Below are 16221 nucleotides of genomic sequence, written 5' to 3'. Positions count from 1 at the left end.
TTGGTGAGTGACCTTGCCAAAAGCCTCTGAAAATCACACGTTTATCTGTCTACTTCTGATTCAAGGAATACCAAAATAACTCCGTGGCATAATTTCCCCGTACAAACCTGTCCTGAGCCATTATTCACACGATAATTTTGACTTAATTCTATTTTCTACTGTAGCCAAATTTCAAAATCTGATTTAACAGTTTGCATTTGTTTGCAACCTCCTTAGAAGCCTTTAAAAAAACCCCAAAACAGCAAGCCTGTTCTTGCACTCATCAGCTCTGGCCCCCTGTGCTGCAGTGAGCTAGAGTTTGATCATTTTCTATGTGACTACCTTCTCTGGATGGGCATCCAGAGGCACAGGGAAGTGTGGAGCCATGGCATGTGTTTGCTGTGTGTGGCTTTGACCTCACAGTGCACTGGAAAAAAAGTCTACATGTACGCACTTATTATTATTATACCTGTACTCACTTAGTATTGCCAGGGAAAGGGAGAAACACTAGAATGGCTGTCTGTAAAGAGAAAGCTGTGGATGATTAAAAACCTCACTAAACAATCCTTTGAATTCTGGATGAACCGTTTCTGTAGCCTGAAATGCAGGTGTATTTTAAGACCTGTCATTACTGCAGTCTAGAAAAGGTTCTTTGCTTCTGGAGCTCCACAGATGTTAGCAAATTAAAATTTAGATTTGCAATATGAATGTATGTAGAGATGGAGAAATGATTATCTGTTTTCTTTCTGAAGCACAAAGACTGAGTAATTGCCCAGACAACATTGGCAGTTTGAGTGAAACAAACTTAATTTTTGTAACTTACTCCTATTTGTAAATTATGGGTTTGACTTTCACAATTAAGTATCATCTATCATCATATGGTGGAAAATGTTATTTTACTTTTAATCACTTTACCTTCTCTGTTTTACAGAAACTGGTGTGCTTATGTCCATACTAGACTCGTACCTACAGTTGTGGTGGACAACCTGGAAACCTTCTCATCAGGCAGAGCAAAGCCTTGCACTTGGCAAATTGGATCCTGTGCTCAGAGGTATGGAGAACTGGGGAAAAAAGTGTATTTGCAAATACTTTAATTACAACCAAATACACCATAAATGTGAATATAACTTTAAAAATTGAAAGAGAAGCATGAAGGAGCATACCCTCACTCTTGCACCATCCAGTCAGTTCAAAGACTTCGAGTCAAAGAGAGATGCACAAGCCCAAAGCTTTAAAGCACACGTAGAGAGGAAAATCCTTTCTGTGCAGTTTTCCAAGCTTGTGCTCTGTTGAAGCAAAACGCTTCCCCTGAGAGGCATAAATATTTTTGTTATTATCTCTCTGCTGAGTGCTTATTTCTGGCACAGCTCTGGTCAGGCAACGAACCTAGAGAAGTAATTGGCCTGGGTGGAACTTGTAAATAATACATTGGTTAAACATTCAGATTGTCCTTTGTGGTTTGGGTGCCTCATTGTATTCTCCGAATGTTAGATTTCAGTCCTAAGTGAAATTGGATTTTAATGCATGAATTTGGAAAATGACAAACTGAAAGAGCACCAACAAAATGCAGATTGTAAATGTATTTTTCCCTGGACAAATTTTAAAAGCCTCTTAAAAGTCAGTTTGACTGTTCTGAGAATTGTCCTCTAGATGGTATGGCAGAACACACTTAAAGCTTTGAGTTGAAACTGGGAATAGAGCTTCCTTAGCATTTGGTGACTCTGAAATGCAATCAACTGCATTTTTAATGCATTGGGAGGATATTTTTTTGGTATGACAGCCTTTAAAGTTGTCTCTTTTTCTGGAGTTATTTATACAGGGATTGTGTGTACAAAACAATTCAGTAACTGTTTCATCATCGTATTTTCTAAGATTTTAGGTGTTCTTAGTTTAGTGCTTAGTAACTAGTAATAGCATGTAATATTATTTTTATTTGAAGTGCTTAGTAACTAGTAATAGCATGTAATATTATTTTTATTTGAACTTTGTATTTACCATCTTAAAAGGGCGAGGAGAGTTGCTGTAGTTTATTCTGTATGCCCTACTCCAGCATCTTCATTCTAAACTGACTTCTCTGTGAAGCTAACAAACTTAGAAGTGGTGGGGTAGCCAGGACATGCAGAATCAGTTGGAACGCAGAAATAAAATTAGTGCTTCTTCTGCAGTTGAATACTGTAAAAGTATTAACTGAGGCGTCACAATTACTAAGCCAGGCCTTCCTTTCCTTGAAGTCCAGAGTGGCATTTTTCACACTTTATTGGATTAATGTTTGTATAATCTTGTTAAAAATAATCAGAAGGGAAGCTTTCCAGTGCCCACTAAATATGTGCTGATGTGGTGTAAATTTATTGTGAATTCATTTTTCTACCAATTTCCAAGAAAAGTGGTATATGACAATTGTGGTTTTGGCTCACTTTTTTCAGTTTAGTTAGTTGTTAATTGTAATGTCTTCCGTAAGAGATTGCAGTATTTGAATCCTGATTAAGATATTCTGGGAAGAAATTTAAATAGACATCAGGTTTCTTTAAAATTCATGCAGATAATCTGGAGGCTGCAATATTGAAGCTGTGATTGCTAATGAAACACCAAACCCTGGTTAGAATTCACTTGGAATTTCGAGCAGTAATGAAAGGATAGACATGACAAGTGAGATAATATAATGAAGTTATGGGGGTATCTTACAGCTCCTCTTGGGTTACTAAAATAGATTTAAATTGCTCTCATTTTACAGGTCCCAGACAACAACACACCAGGCTTACAGAATCAAACATAAAATAGTGACATCACTGGAGTGGAAATGCTGTCCTGGGTACAGTGGGCAAAACTGCCAACCCAAAGGTGAGTAGAGTTGTAAGAGTCTCGCCTATTCACTTCAGCAAAAGAAAACAATGCAAGTTTGGTCTGTGAGCAAATGGCTCTCGAAAACCAATGCAGTGCTTTCTGTTCCTTTAAAACCAGAAAAAATGCACAGTAAACTAAAATGCTTTGGGATGTTGACTCTTCCCTGCACATGAATTTCCAGAGCAGCTAAGCAGAGTCTTCACTTCTTCCACTCTGAATAAAGCTCACAAAATCCCCTGCCATATTTCATTTTGCTAAAATATGGAGTTTGCATTCAGTGCGTCTCTACTTTTGACCTTTTAGTTATTGAATATTGCAGTGCTGGGGATATTAAATCCAGGTCCTCTATTGAATACTTGCTGTAATATTCCTCTACAGCACTGTTACTCTTTTGCCTTTTGGTTTCAGGCTCTAAGAATGTATTTTGTTTGCCATAAAACAATGTATCAACTTTTTTTTACCTTTCTGAATTTTGTAGTTCTTCTGCTGTTCATTTGAGTAGTGACCACATTTTTCTAGGTATTACACATGAACCCTGTATAATTGTGCCCTTTTTGACAGAATAGCCTTTTACCTTTGCCCTGGTGATCAAACACGTGGCATCACATTGTAGTTTTACATCTGTATAATAGCTATTTCTTTGCTGCTGGCCTTAAGCAAGCAGTCCTTGAAAAATTAGATATGGCATCACCATACAGGTTTTAAATTAATGAATATTGCAAGAAAGGCTATTAGATGTGATAGGGAATTCAATCAGCAGTGGTAAAGTAAAGGGCTGTGATTAAAAATTAATGTAGAGGAATGAAGAAAAATCACTATTGTTCACATCCAGGAGGGAAATTTCAGTGCCAAAGAACCAGAACCTTGGCAGACCCAAAATTATCCTCTGCACAGCATGGTGTGGAGCCAGATATTAACGGATATAACAGACCATGGTTGGTCAGCAAGGCTGTCCAGTGAGCATGGATCGAGTGTTATAAATGTTTCCTTTCAGAGAAAAGCAGACATTAGCAAAAATAGAATAAAAAAATGTAAAGGATGGTATAGAAGGGGGAGGTCACAGTTTAGAAAATGCAAATGACACCAAAACAACAGGCAAACATTGACCAGGAAGAAAAGCTGTATAACTCAATTTGTAGTGGCATCTGTGTGAAAAATAAGAATAAAGGAAAGTGCTGTGAAGTGTTACAGGAGCTGGTGTTACATCTCCTGGGTTCTATTTTCAAACCTCTTCTGGCTTGCTGAATAACTTGGGGAAGCCACTTATAATCTGCATAACCAAGTTTACCCATCTAGAAAATTGAGATGACACTTATCTCACAGGGGCACTGGGATATTTAATTAATTAATGCTTGTAGAAGTGCTTAAAGAGATTGGGATGAAAGGTGTTATGTCAGAGAAGCTTTTCTTCCTTGCTTCTGGAATCCTGCCTCCCATGAGAAGCAGACCACCAGCACAAGCCTGCCTGTATTGTTCAATTCCCAGGAAGGGATGTCGGCTAATGAACTTGAGCAGCTGGGAGCCCAATAGCCTTGTCTTCCTGTGCTCTACAACAGCAGGGAGAGATGCTGGAAGTGCTGAGTGAGGCTCTCCCGAGCCACTGAGCCTCCCACTTGGCCTCTGTGTTGTTTGACAACAGAACTGTTACTGAAGGGCTTCTGTGCCAAGGGAGCTGGGGTGTCCTGACAATCCTTTAGATCCTGGGAAAGCGCTGTTAGTGTGATGTGGGCTGCTTGCAGCAAATGCTAATTTAAAATGCCTTCTGGTTTAACTTCTCTCTCAGACAGAGTGAAGTCATATGTAACTATTTCAGTCTGGTAGTCTAGGCAGGAGGAACCACTCACCAGCACCTGGTAGTTATTACCAGGCATCTGAAAGTCTTATTTGGTAGCCCCGTTGTAACTGCTTGGTTACAGATGCTCCGCAAGGTAGTGCAGTATAGTAGGACCCACAGCTGCTCTGTGGCTTAGAGAGGGTTAATGAATGAGGTTTGTTTTGAGAAGTATTCTCTGGCCTGGAGGCCAAGAAGAGAAGGAGGTAAGTGGAAAGAAAACCTGAGCTGGGAAAAGTATTTTTGGAAAAGTGTTACGGAAAACAGAGGCATAGATGGCTTTACACCAATCAACATTATGTTGACTAATTGTGACCAATGAAGAAAGTGTAAACTTTCTGGTGTCTATAAAAGGCAGCCAGCTGTTGTAATAAACGGAATATTAGTCTTTTGAAGTATAGTGTGCCTTTTTGTGTGTTGTGCCTGCCCCTACAGCAACAGTGCAGTAGTGAGAGAGATGCAAGTGATGTGTTCAGATCACTGTTTCTAACCTTACCTCCTTTGTGGTAACACATGACAAAATTGGCTAAGACATGGATCCTATTCCAGCATGGACAATGCAATTTTTTTTTTTTTTTAATTATAAGAATGAAAAAATGGAGACACAATTTCTTAGAAGTCTAACGAGACAACTCAGTATGGACAATTCAACAATTAAAGCATCATCATTTTTACCTGGGAATATCAAATGCTTAACTGGGAGCAAACCCACTAAAACAAGAAGACAATTAAATTCTGAGTTGGAGACTTCATGACATGTCACTTTCACTAAACACAGCTTTATTTTAACTGTGTGTGTGTAGTAATGAAATCCTGGCTCCCTCATGCAAATTCAGAACACCAAATTATATGGTTTGGAGCCAGCAGTCGCTGTCAGCACGGAATTCCCTGGCGTGGCAGTGATGACATTCTTCCAGCAGATGGCCATGCCATGTCCCAGCCTAGGCGCGCAGAAAAGGTGGGAATTCGCCTTGAAACACGGGAAACAGGAGGAAATTACCTAACCCCCCCTTTGGGAAACCCTTCAGCCATTCCTGATTCATCAAAGATACATTGAGTCAAAAAGACCCAATCTCCATTTTTTTAATATTCCCTGAAATGATTGTGAGTGCTGTGTTTAAAAATACATGGGACAATAAATTATACATCTAGGCCAATATATTCGATGATAGACACCTAATGTTAAATTTCTGTATGCATTACCTGTTTTTTCTGATACAAATGGAAGAACTCATTGCTCAGGATTTTGTATTTCTGCTTTTTTGGTTTTGTTTGTGGTGCTTTCTTATTGCAAATGGCACCTCTAAGGTGGGTCTAGTTGTCTAATTTGAATTTTTTTTCTTGGCTTAAACTGAGCATGACATATCTAATTTTTAAAAGGTCTCAAATGTAAGTAATTTGATGGCTATTTCTACCCTAAAGAGTATGTGTATTAGGTTTTTGGTCTGGTGCTCCTATCACACCTGCTGTTATCCAGCATCTACAATGGGAAATCTCAGCTGTGGGAATAAGGGGCACATAGATGTAATCACCATATGATGTCTTGGAGTGATTCCTTTGGAAAAGGCCTGAGCCACGCTGGAAGAATGATGTAGGAGATGCTTTATTGCCAGCGACTCCTCTGAATTTGTTTCACAAATGAAAAGCCGGAATTTCTAATGCTACTTGCAAAGTACCTTTCCTGTAGCACGGTGAGATTTATTAAGTATACGATATGTGACTGTCTGTGGGTGAGGTTTGTGTGTGTGTGTGCATCACTGGCTCCAGTCCTTGCTGCTGACAGAGATGCTCTATGTCCTGGGTCTCACAGCCATTATGTTACCTGAACATTATGTGTTGCATGAACAATTTTAAAGCATTTGTAGAACAAGCACACGGGGAGAAATATGTATCCTTGGAACTTTAAGAGTGAATAAAACTGTAAGGGTTTGAGTATTTTAGAATGTGAGGAAATTGATTTATTAGGGAGGATGAAAGATAAGGTGGATAGTATATATATAAAAAAATGTAGTGTCTGTAGCACCAAGAGTGTCAGTGAATGCATTTAGAGCAACAGAAAGACCAGTAAATGAAAGAATAACAGGACATTGATCAGCTGGTCTTTATCACAGGCAAGTAACCCACTCCCTTGTCATAGATTGTATCATCACAACACCTACTGATAAATCCTGCGTAATGAATTGGGCTGACTGCAAGAATTTAGCTTCTGTCAATAACCATGCCACAGAAAGATAACAGAAACTGCTGAAACTATAACCATTTGAGGATTCTGTATTTCTTATCAGGCAATTTCAAAATATTTTATCAAACTATTGGTCCATATGATAATTTCACCTGAGTTCCTATCCTAACTTTTAAACACCCTAACTTACAACTTAAATACCTTATATTGTCCTAATTGCAGTCTGTTTATCTTCAAATGAACTATGTGAAACACGGAATTTCTTGATTCAGCATTTTAATCCGTTTCCCTGGAAACTCACATTATGGCTAAACTAGATTTTAATATTTGAAGTGTAAAATAATGTCACCATACCCAAGTTACTCTGCTTGTACTGTACTAAAGACTGGAAATCACATTAGTGCCACATAAGTGGCATTGCTTAGATATGCTCCTCCTGGAACATTGACTTCAAAATGTTTCATGAACTGAGCAAGTATATAAAAATGAGTATCAATTTACACTAGCAAATTTATTACCTGATTTGTACACATTTTCTTTTTTTACAAAAATAATGAAATGAAAACAACACCATGTGGAGAATCTATGTCAAGAATATGGAAATCTCAGTTCAGTTCCCAGATCAGTTCACTACTTTTTTTGTGAGTGAAGGCACTTAACTCTCTGGATCTCAGTTTCTCCAGCTGTGATATTGACTTAATGTTAATCCAGCTATTTGCAAATTGCTTTTGGATCTTTTGGTCTGAAATGTAAAATAAGCACAGATAATCCCATCTGCCATTACCAGAGAAAATATTTGCAAAACTGCCTCCTCTGTGAAGTTTTTTTATATGTATATCAGCCGTATATCTCAGATGATATTTGTTGGAACTTAGAATTTGATTATGTTTTGAAATTTTTTTAATTTTTTAGGTGCTGCAAAAATGTAATATCATCATTGTCTTCAGTAGTATGATTTCCATGGTGGAAGATCTGTGTAATCTGTAAAAAAAAAAATTAATTAAAACAAAAAAAAAAAAGCCAAAACAAAAACAAACAAAAAAAACCAACTGAAAAAATCAGTGTCAACAAACCTGGTTAATTTTCTAACCATAAAAAAACCCTAATTAACTTTACAGCTGACACTCTCTGTATTGCCTTTCTACTGCTGTTTTATATACTTCTAAAATATTCCTCTAGAGTTTTTAGCCCTGTGCATTTAAAAATTCTGTTCATTATAAAGCAAATTTTGATGTTTTGATATTAACATGAGCCCCTGCCAGTCTTGAGAAGTCTTTCATAAAACCAGTCAACATCTTCAGCGATGTGGTCCCATGTTAGATGGAACAGATAGGAGTCACTGCAGATGATTAGGCTTTGGTACAGCTGCTACAGAATAAAGAGAGAAAAAAATTGTTATGCAATCATCCCAATTTTCATGTTCTGTGGTTCACTCACATCCTTTACTTTCCTCTTTCTCCCTTCTCTAGCTCAAGAGCAGCAATCAGTTCTACACAGCAACCAGGCTGAAAGCAGCAGAACTGTTGGTGAGAGGACACCAGGAGCTCTACAGGACCCCAGTGGGCCAGGTCAGTTGTTAAAATTGCTCTCACCTCTACCCAGTCACCGAGATCAGTGCAAAAACAATTTGAGGAAAGTCTCTGCCTACTGAAGGGACCTGAATGCAATGTCAATTTCTATCAGTCATGGTGCAGTGGTTTGCTCTTCTGATAAAGATGGGCAGAAGATACTGAATTTAAATGTACCAGCAGGTTAGAAATTAGAGGGTTTTGTGCCTAAATTAAAACCAGGGAAGTATTTGGTATAGAAATATATAAACTATTATGTCATTGAATACAATAGATTAATTACCAAGAGAAAAAAAAAAAAAAGAAAAGGAAAGAGAAAATGAAATCAAAAAACAGAGCAAAAAACTCCAGCCCAAATACAGGATAGTATAGACCAGCATTGCACATAGAAGAAAATGTAATGAAGTTATTGACTATCTGAATACGTGATTATTGCTATACATTTTCCTACAAAAATTGGTTCTTTATTCAAAATCAGTACAAAGATGTTTCAGACCTTAACAAGGGCAGCTCAGGAGTTTTTTAAGCTACTATGTCTAGGATGATCAAGTAACTAAGAAATATAGCAGTAGTTTAAACATTTATACCAGAGATGCTTTAGAGTATTTCTTATTGCCTTATGCATTTGCTCATTATCGTGTTTACTTTACAGAATCTGGATATTATGTTTTTGGAATATAATGTCAGTGTTGTCTCACAAAAATATGTATAGAAAAATAAGAATTGTAATAGCTGATCAGTAACAAAAAAGATGTATTCAAATAGTGATGTGTATCGAGAACCTGTGTTAGGTGACTGCTGTGTGAAAAGCTTCTCCACGTTTTGGTCACTAATTTCTGAAGCTTTGTTCTGGGTGAAATCCTGTGAGGTTTGCAATTTTAGTCAGCGGCACCACGCTGTCGGCTACATGTGCTGTGACACAAAGGGTGACCATTTATCATGGGGGTAAAACCTCATACCCCCAGTGTCTGGGGGTCAGGTCAGAGGTGGGGTTTGGGGCTCCAAGGGCAGCCAGAGTCCCAGTTTTGGTCGTGGGGAAATCCTGCAATGCTCACGATATTTGGAGGCAGCACGTGACTTTGGCCACATGCACCTGGTCTTGATTGGTGGCCCTTTTCTACTTGAAAAATGTACTTTTCATGGTGAGGAGCCAAAAAAGGGCCATGATGTGAAGGACTGCTTAATGGAAGCATATTCCTTGAACTTTCTTACGACCTTCCTTTTCTTTTGAATTTACCTTCTGTTGTTTTTGGCTACATTGGCTTTTTGTATAGCCATCAGTGGTTCCATGCTGTGGCATTGTTGTCACTCACCTATTGGCCTATATCCAGAAACATTTTACTGAAGCAAATAAATAAGGCAGGTTATATTCTCAGGTCTGTGTTTTGTGGATTTAAATACCTTCTTGTGGGCTATAATGCATGCTGAGAGAACAGGATGTCATAATTAAGATTGCTGCAGAGTTTTACGGAGATTTTGCACTTGTATGTACTTATATGTATGTATGTGCTTTATTTTAGATAGACAGAAAGAAAAAGAGAGGGAAAGGTTGAGTCTGGCATGGAGATATAGAGTGGTATTTTCAAAGGGAATTAGGCTGTTATGCCTTGGTGATACTGTGTGAGCAACCAAGTCTCTCAGGGCTGGAGGGAGGAGGATGTTTAGTAAAGCAGACAGAGCCTATTATGAAAAAGTGAGCTTGATCAATAGAGCTCTGAGACATGCCACTTCTGTTAGTAGGAATTATGCTCTGAGAAATAAATCTGAAATTGGAATCTCTAACCTCCATGTTAATTGCTTTTCATTTATTTTAAAATCAAATTGGGTCAGTCTAGAAAGAGAGAGACCTGTTCAGGCTGTCAACCCTGCCATGGTCTGTCATTCCATCAGCACCTGCTATGGCTCTACAAGCCAGGTTCTGCTCCCAGCTCCCACTAGGCAGCCGTGCCACTTTCAGGCATAAAAACTCACTTTCAGGTTCATCTACCTTCTCTTCCTCCCTCGGTGGGAGCTGATAGAAACCAGGCTAAAAAAAAAGCATTACACCCTGCAGGTTAGTTATCAGTTTGGGTGACTGTGCATGAGCCACTAATGAATTCAAATCCTTTTCTCATAGAAACAATTCAAGCAGAAGTGTCCAGACCTGTTTGTCTCTCACGAAGCTGTATTATGAAGACAATGGTCTGTCAATGGCCTGTCTTTGTAGTGCCAGACATAGGAATTGCCAGAGTCTAAGCGAGGTGGTTGAGTTAGAAACAATTTATTATCTGTGTAAGTAGATACCTTGAGCAGAGAACACAGTTGGAAAACCTAACATCCTCACCTAAAGGAGCCTTACTCTCCAGGCTCTTACTGTTATGGCCTTTACAGCCAACATGCCTCTACAGACAACATTCTCATGGGTGTTGGCCTGCTTCATCTGCATCTGTATGAACCTTTCCATACTAGAATTTTCAAGAATACAGGTCATCAGAAGAATATGCCCTTTTGCATATATCTTGCTTGGGTTTTTTTGGAACCTTTAGACCCCTGTACTTAGATCTGATTTCTGATTAGAGCTGTTTGCTGCCATAGAGTAGACACTGATTCTGTAACGAAAAGTGACAAAGGATCAATAGCAATACTGTAAACTTACAGTAATAAATATTCATATGCAATGCTAAAGAATCTCTTCCATAGCAGTTTATTAAGTTACAGTATAGCCCAGATCATTTGGGATATCGTATGCCAAACATAGGCTGTTTAGGCTGAATTATTGACGGGGATTTTCTAGCTTTGCTTACAGGAATTCAAACATCTAATTTTATCATCATCTTCTGAAAATCCCAGAGTAAGTTTGATATCTGTTACCTGTCAAACTCAGATGACTGGCTCAAGTAATGTGGAGTCCTAATTTTCAACATCAAGGCATCTTAAAAGCATCCATCTAGGCCTTTTTATTTCCTGAAGAGACTGCAAGTGTCAAGAACAATTTGGGTAGGTTTTAAAATAAACTCGATTTTGCAGGTTAAGCTTCTATTTTTAATGATAGACTAATCATTATTCCGAAGTAATTTATCTATTAGCTGTTTTTCTGCCTTGCTGCTATGTTGAATAATTCTTTATTTTGACCCACACAATGGAAAGATGATGTATTCCTTCAGACATAAGTCTTGTAAATTCGCGAAGTTGTGTTATAAATGGTAAGTAAAAATGAATGCTTTTGTGACTGTGTTAAAGAAGATTGACTAAATGAGAGTTAACTGAATACCCTGTAGGGTGCTAGGTGGAGGAAGAATGGCATTATGTTGATTAAAATAAGCTAACCATTCAGAATACTCTTGTAGAATCATAAATACTTTATAATGGATACATATGGTTCAGTAATTAGTAACTGCTGTGCTGCTGAATCTCACTAATACATGATACATGACAAAAATCAAGATGATTCACTCAAAACTAATAATTCAGAAACTTTTCACCCCACTTTTAGCTAATGTCTCTCAGTCAATTATACCTTCTCTTTTTTTATTCACTCCACAATATTTAAAAGTACTTGTTGGGTTTTTTTCCTCATTTTGTTCCCTGACCAAGCACTTTTTCAAAAAATAAATGAGAAGATTAGCAGTCAGGAGATGAAACTGACTTTTCTACAGAAGAAGGTTGACAGCATTGCTGCTGCAATGAATGATGTGAGCAAGATGCTTTCTTCTCTGGAAGGCAAAATCAATGAAGATAAGGGCAGAGACTTCCAGTCTTTTCTAAAAGGTAAGAAAAAGAAATTAATGTAATCACTCACCCAGTTAGAGGTGTCAGGAAAGACAAAAAGCTAAAAATCTTCATAGACTGTCCTACTCTATTACTCAATACTTGTAGGGAGAACTAATTTTGAAAATTTCATTTCATAAGAGAGGAATTTGTTTATTTCAACATTTGCTATGGTGTCTTTCATATAGACAAAAAATTTATATTCTTGGGTGCTTCATCATCTACATGGTAGCTTAAGCCACTATCAAGGCATTTTGATTTACTTAGAGCATCTGCAAATATTCTTATGTCTGTTTTTGTTTATCTAGCAGCCAGTAACAGATGTAGTATTTGTTTTGCTACCAAGTCTAACTAATATTCTTTAATACATAATTCACACACACAGGGCAAACTATAAGGAATTCTGTGGTGGTTGTATTTACAATACAGCAAACATTCTGCTGAATAATTTGTCCCTGATCTTATTAGGCTATCTTTGATAAACACCTGTACTCGAGTTCAGTATATGAGAAAGGCACAGCTAGAGATCAGGAGCACCAGCAGGATTATGCATCCATTTGTTGTGAATCCTGCAGCAGGATCTGTGTGTTACCCAGATAAAAGTGTTGCTTAACAAGTAGATTCAGACTGAAACTTTCATTTCCTCAATGTGCAGTATTTTTCTTATTTTTCAAGAATATTCTCCAAACCATATTTTATACTTAAAAATTCAATGACTTTTCTACTATTTGAAAATAGAACAGAGGTTCTGGAGTTCCTTACATTGAGATAAAACTGAATGAAATAATAAGCGTTTTTTTCATCTCCCTCAAATTTACCAAGTAATGTCCCATTTCTTGTGTTTTCAGTCCTCTGTCTCCTGAGCTGTTCCTGCCTCATGCTAGATGGCTCTCTTGTATGCAAGTTTATTCCATCTCTTGATCGGTGACCTGCTTTCACCTCTCCACATATTGCTAGGTGGCATTCTTGACCTTTGGGTGCACATTTAATTTGTCTTTGAATATTTTCCATTTCCCTTCTGCTTTCTCCTCATTCTTTCCTTTTATATTCCACTCGTTCTTGCTGTCATTTTCATGCCAGTCTAAGAGGTATTTTTCAGCATCCTATGTTTCTGCTTCTGCCCTCCCTATCTGTATTTCAGGATCTAAGTCTTAATTAAAATATGCTGTTCAAAACCCCCCTTCTTTTAAAATGTGTTTCAAGCCTTTATTGTTTTTACCTGCAATGTTTTATATTACACCTGCTCAGAAAAAATCTCCAACTGATGTCCCTTTTTTGATTAATCTTCTGAATCAAGTGGCTCCAATGAAAAAGATGCTATCAACTACATTCCTTGGCTCTAATTATGAGCATTTCAACACAGGTTATTCTTGGCTTCTACATAGGTAAACAGCAGGAATGAGGAAAGGAGAGGAGAAGAAAAGGTTAGTGTGTCTGTTGGCTTGTATGTACAACGACAAATGGCAACTGCAATTTCTATCCAGGAAATACCAGTCAGTTTTATTCAAATGCATAAACAGCATCCTAAAGTAGCAGGATCTGAAGGGACCTTCCATACTGTCCTGTAACACTGGGCACTCTGCCCTGCTAAAAATTACTCTCAGCAGCTCACTTGAAGCAAAGCACAACTTTCCCAGTAGTACTGACGTCCTGAAGCAAGCTGCTTTTGAAGCACAGTTAAGTCTGTAGTTGCTTCATGCTATTCAGACTTTTTCATTCTTCACCTACTTTTCCATTTCCTTCCTGTGATGCTAGGTCCTTTGCTCATAGTCCACACATCACCTTTCTTCTTATCACATAAATTGTAATGTTCTGCCCAGCTTTGTATCAGGATTTATTAGGAGCGAGGTCTGATTCTGTGACCAAACAATTCAATACAATTTTAAAAGTCTTTAACTCTTTGTTTCATCTATGGCTTTGGTGGCACAAACATACCTGTTGATAGAGGGCAATACTCACTGGGGTATCTGATATGCTCCTCTATTTTGTTAATGAAACCTGTTGTGCATTTTAAAAATTGCTTTCAGTACTCAGGAAGCTGTTCCCATTTGTTACTTAGGGAAAATAATTTTGTGTTCTTTTTAATTTAAGAAACTCTGCTTACTTCCTGCTATTCTTTTCTTCATCCTTTTACTCCATATTTAACACCTTTCCTCTTCATTAGTAAACACACCTTTCCTCTTCATTATTAAAATGTACACTCCTTTCAAAATGAACTCAATAATGGAGTGTTAATCACTTCCAAGTCAGAAATGTCATTTGCAGCTACATATATAACCTCAATTCAGTCTCCTGTGTATATACATTTATTTTGCACATTATTCTTCAAATAATTGAAACTGCAAAGAGAGTATATGTTGACACAGAGTAATTATACCCTTTGGTTTTCAGCCAGGAAGCTAAAATTAAAATTTATAATCTCATAAAATGTGCAAGAGATCTTTAACATTCACAGGTAGATTGGACCTTTCTATTTCAAAATGAGCAACAGAGAAATTGAGTTACATCCATGAGTGCACACAAGTATTTGCAGCTCAAGCTTAACAATATACCACATTGTCACCAAGTTTGGGTCAGGTCTTTGTGTGGACAAGTGTGGTCCCACAGCCCCTGCTGCACTTTGCTGATGAGCTACCCAGTTGTCCTAGGTAGAAAGCAGGGTGGAGAGAAACTCAAAGCTGTTTGGTTTATCAGGCTCCACACTCCCCTGGTAATGGGAGCACCTGAAAGCCAGAGCTGAGCTCCATACTGCACTCACTCTCCAAGGAATAGCAAAGAGTGAGGCTGGCACCTTCTTGGCTGTCACAGAAAGAAAAGGTCGGGATAGACCCTCTGGAACACCTCTCCAGATGAAGGGTCTGGTACCAGGATTTGTTGCTGAGATGAACGAATTTAATTGATTCCTCACAGAAGATTTAGAGTAATCTTGGTTCTTTCCACAGTCATTAAATTTTTCTTCACGGCTCGTTGTGTCTCTTAGAGCACAGAACAGTTTTCAGCATCATAAACCTGACCAAATCATCACTTGGAATGGTTTTTCTACGTGTCAGTTTTTTAACTTGGTTCAGATCTTGGTTTTTCCTCTCAGCTGCCAGGACACCTTTATTCTCAGATATTTCAGTGTGCATATACATGTGCATATTCATGTACATGCATCTGTCTAGTCATTGACTTGCTCCTTAGGCAGTGAAAAGGAAGAAAATAAAGGTAATCTCAGTATTATCACTGTTGTTTATTATACTTTATGTAAAATTCCTGGGACGTTTGGGACATCAGTTGATAATAATGGAGTTTAATTCTTTGGAAACTTCATACTAGATCTCTGATGTGGCTCTTTCCTGGGCTAGCAAACTTGGGTCTGATTTCCTAATGTTTTACTGCACTTGCTGAGAATGTACCTTCAAGTAAGTTTTCAAAACATGCCTCAGTGTTTTAGAGAAACATAAATTCCAGGCTGTAGAATTAATTGAGAAGAAAATGGAAGAAGAGAACAGCTAATTTCTGCCTTTATCAATACAGTTTTAATCAGAGAACCTGTGGTCATTGAGGCATTGTAGAGGTTGAAGACTTTAATCATTATATCACAGTCTGCCTGCAAATGTTCATAGTGTTTATGAAAATTGAACCAAGAATGCTTTGGTGTTCTAGTTGGACAAAGGAGCTACCTTTGGAAAATAAATTAATAAAATTCATCCTAATCTCACACCAGAGCTGAACTGCTGCTCTAATTGATTGAAATATGTTGTGCAGTACTCTTTTATGCCTGTTTTCGACCTCTCTAAGGCTATATGGGAAACATATTTTCATGTTGTTCACTGGGGCAGAATTCCCACACATTCATTTTAGCCTAGTGCTTTTGAGGATCAGAATTCCAAGGAGCTATTTAAGGAGTTGTAGTATGCAAGACTTAGAGTTCCTACCTTTAAAATGCCTCCATTTTGCAGCAGTTGTAGCTACTAACTTTAGCTATTCAATAAGGAAGTTACTTTTATTTTGCTTCTTTCTCACAATAGTGTGTTGCATCATCACCTAGCTCATACAATACAGTAGAAAGGTAATAATTTATGCTTTCA

The 16221-nt window shown here is 37.8% G+C and overlaps 1 protein-coding gene across 1 annotated transcript in view; it reads left to right on the top strand.

Moving 5' to 3' along the window:
• Nucleotides 1-16221, top strand: part of MMRN1 (multimerin 1) — a 39575-nt gene that overhangs the window by 12008 nt on the left and 11346 nt on the right. The window contains exons 2-5 of the mRNA XM_014889806.2: nucleotides 911-1030; nucleotides 2711-2817; nucleotides 8303-8401; nucleotides 11975-12148. Coding sequence (XP_014745292.2) covers nucleotides 911-1030; nucleotides 2711-2817; nucleotides 8303-8401; nucleotides 11975-12148 — 500 coding nt within the window. The remainder of the gene's footprint in view (nucleotides 1-910; nucleotides 1031-2710; nucleotides 2818-8302; nucleotides 8402-11974; nucleotides 12149-16221) is intronic.

The sequence above is a fragment of the Sturnus vulgaris genome, chromosome 4 (assembly GCF_052056855.1).
Source record: "Sturnus vulgaris isolate bStuVul1 chromosome 4, bStuVul1.hap1, whole genome shotgun sequence".
NCBI classification, from domain to species: Eukaryota; Metazoa; Chordata; class Aves; order Passeriformes; family Sturnidae; genus Sturnus; species Sturnus vulgaris.
Note: the sequence above shows the minus strand (reverse complement) of the source record. Positions and strands in the feature narration are given on the sequence as shown.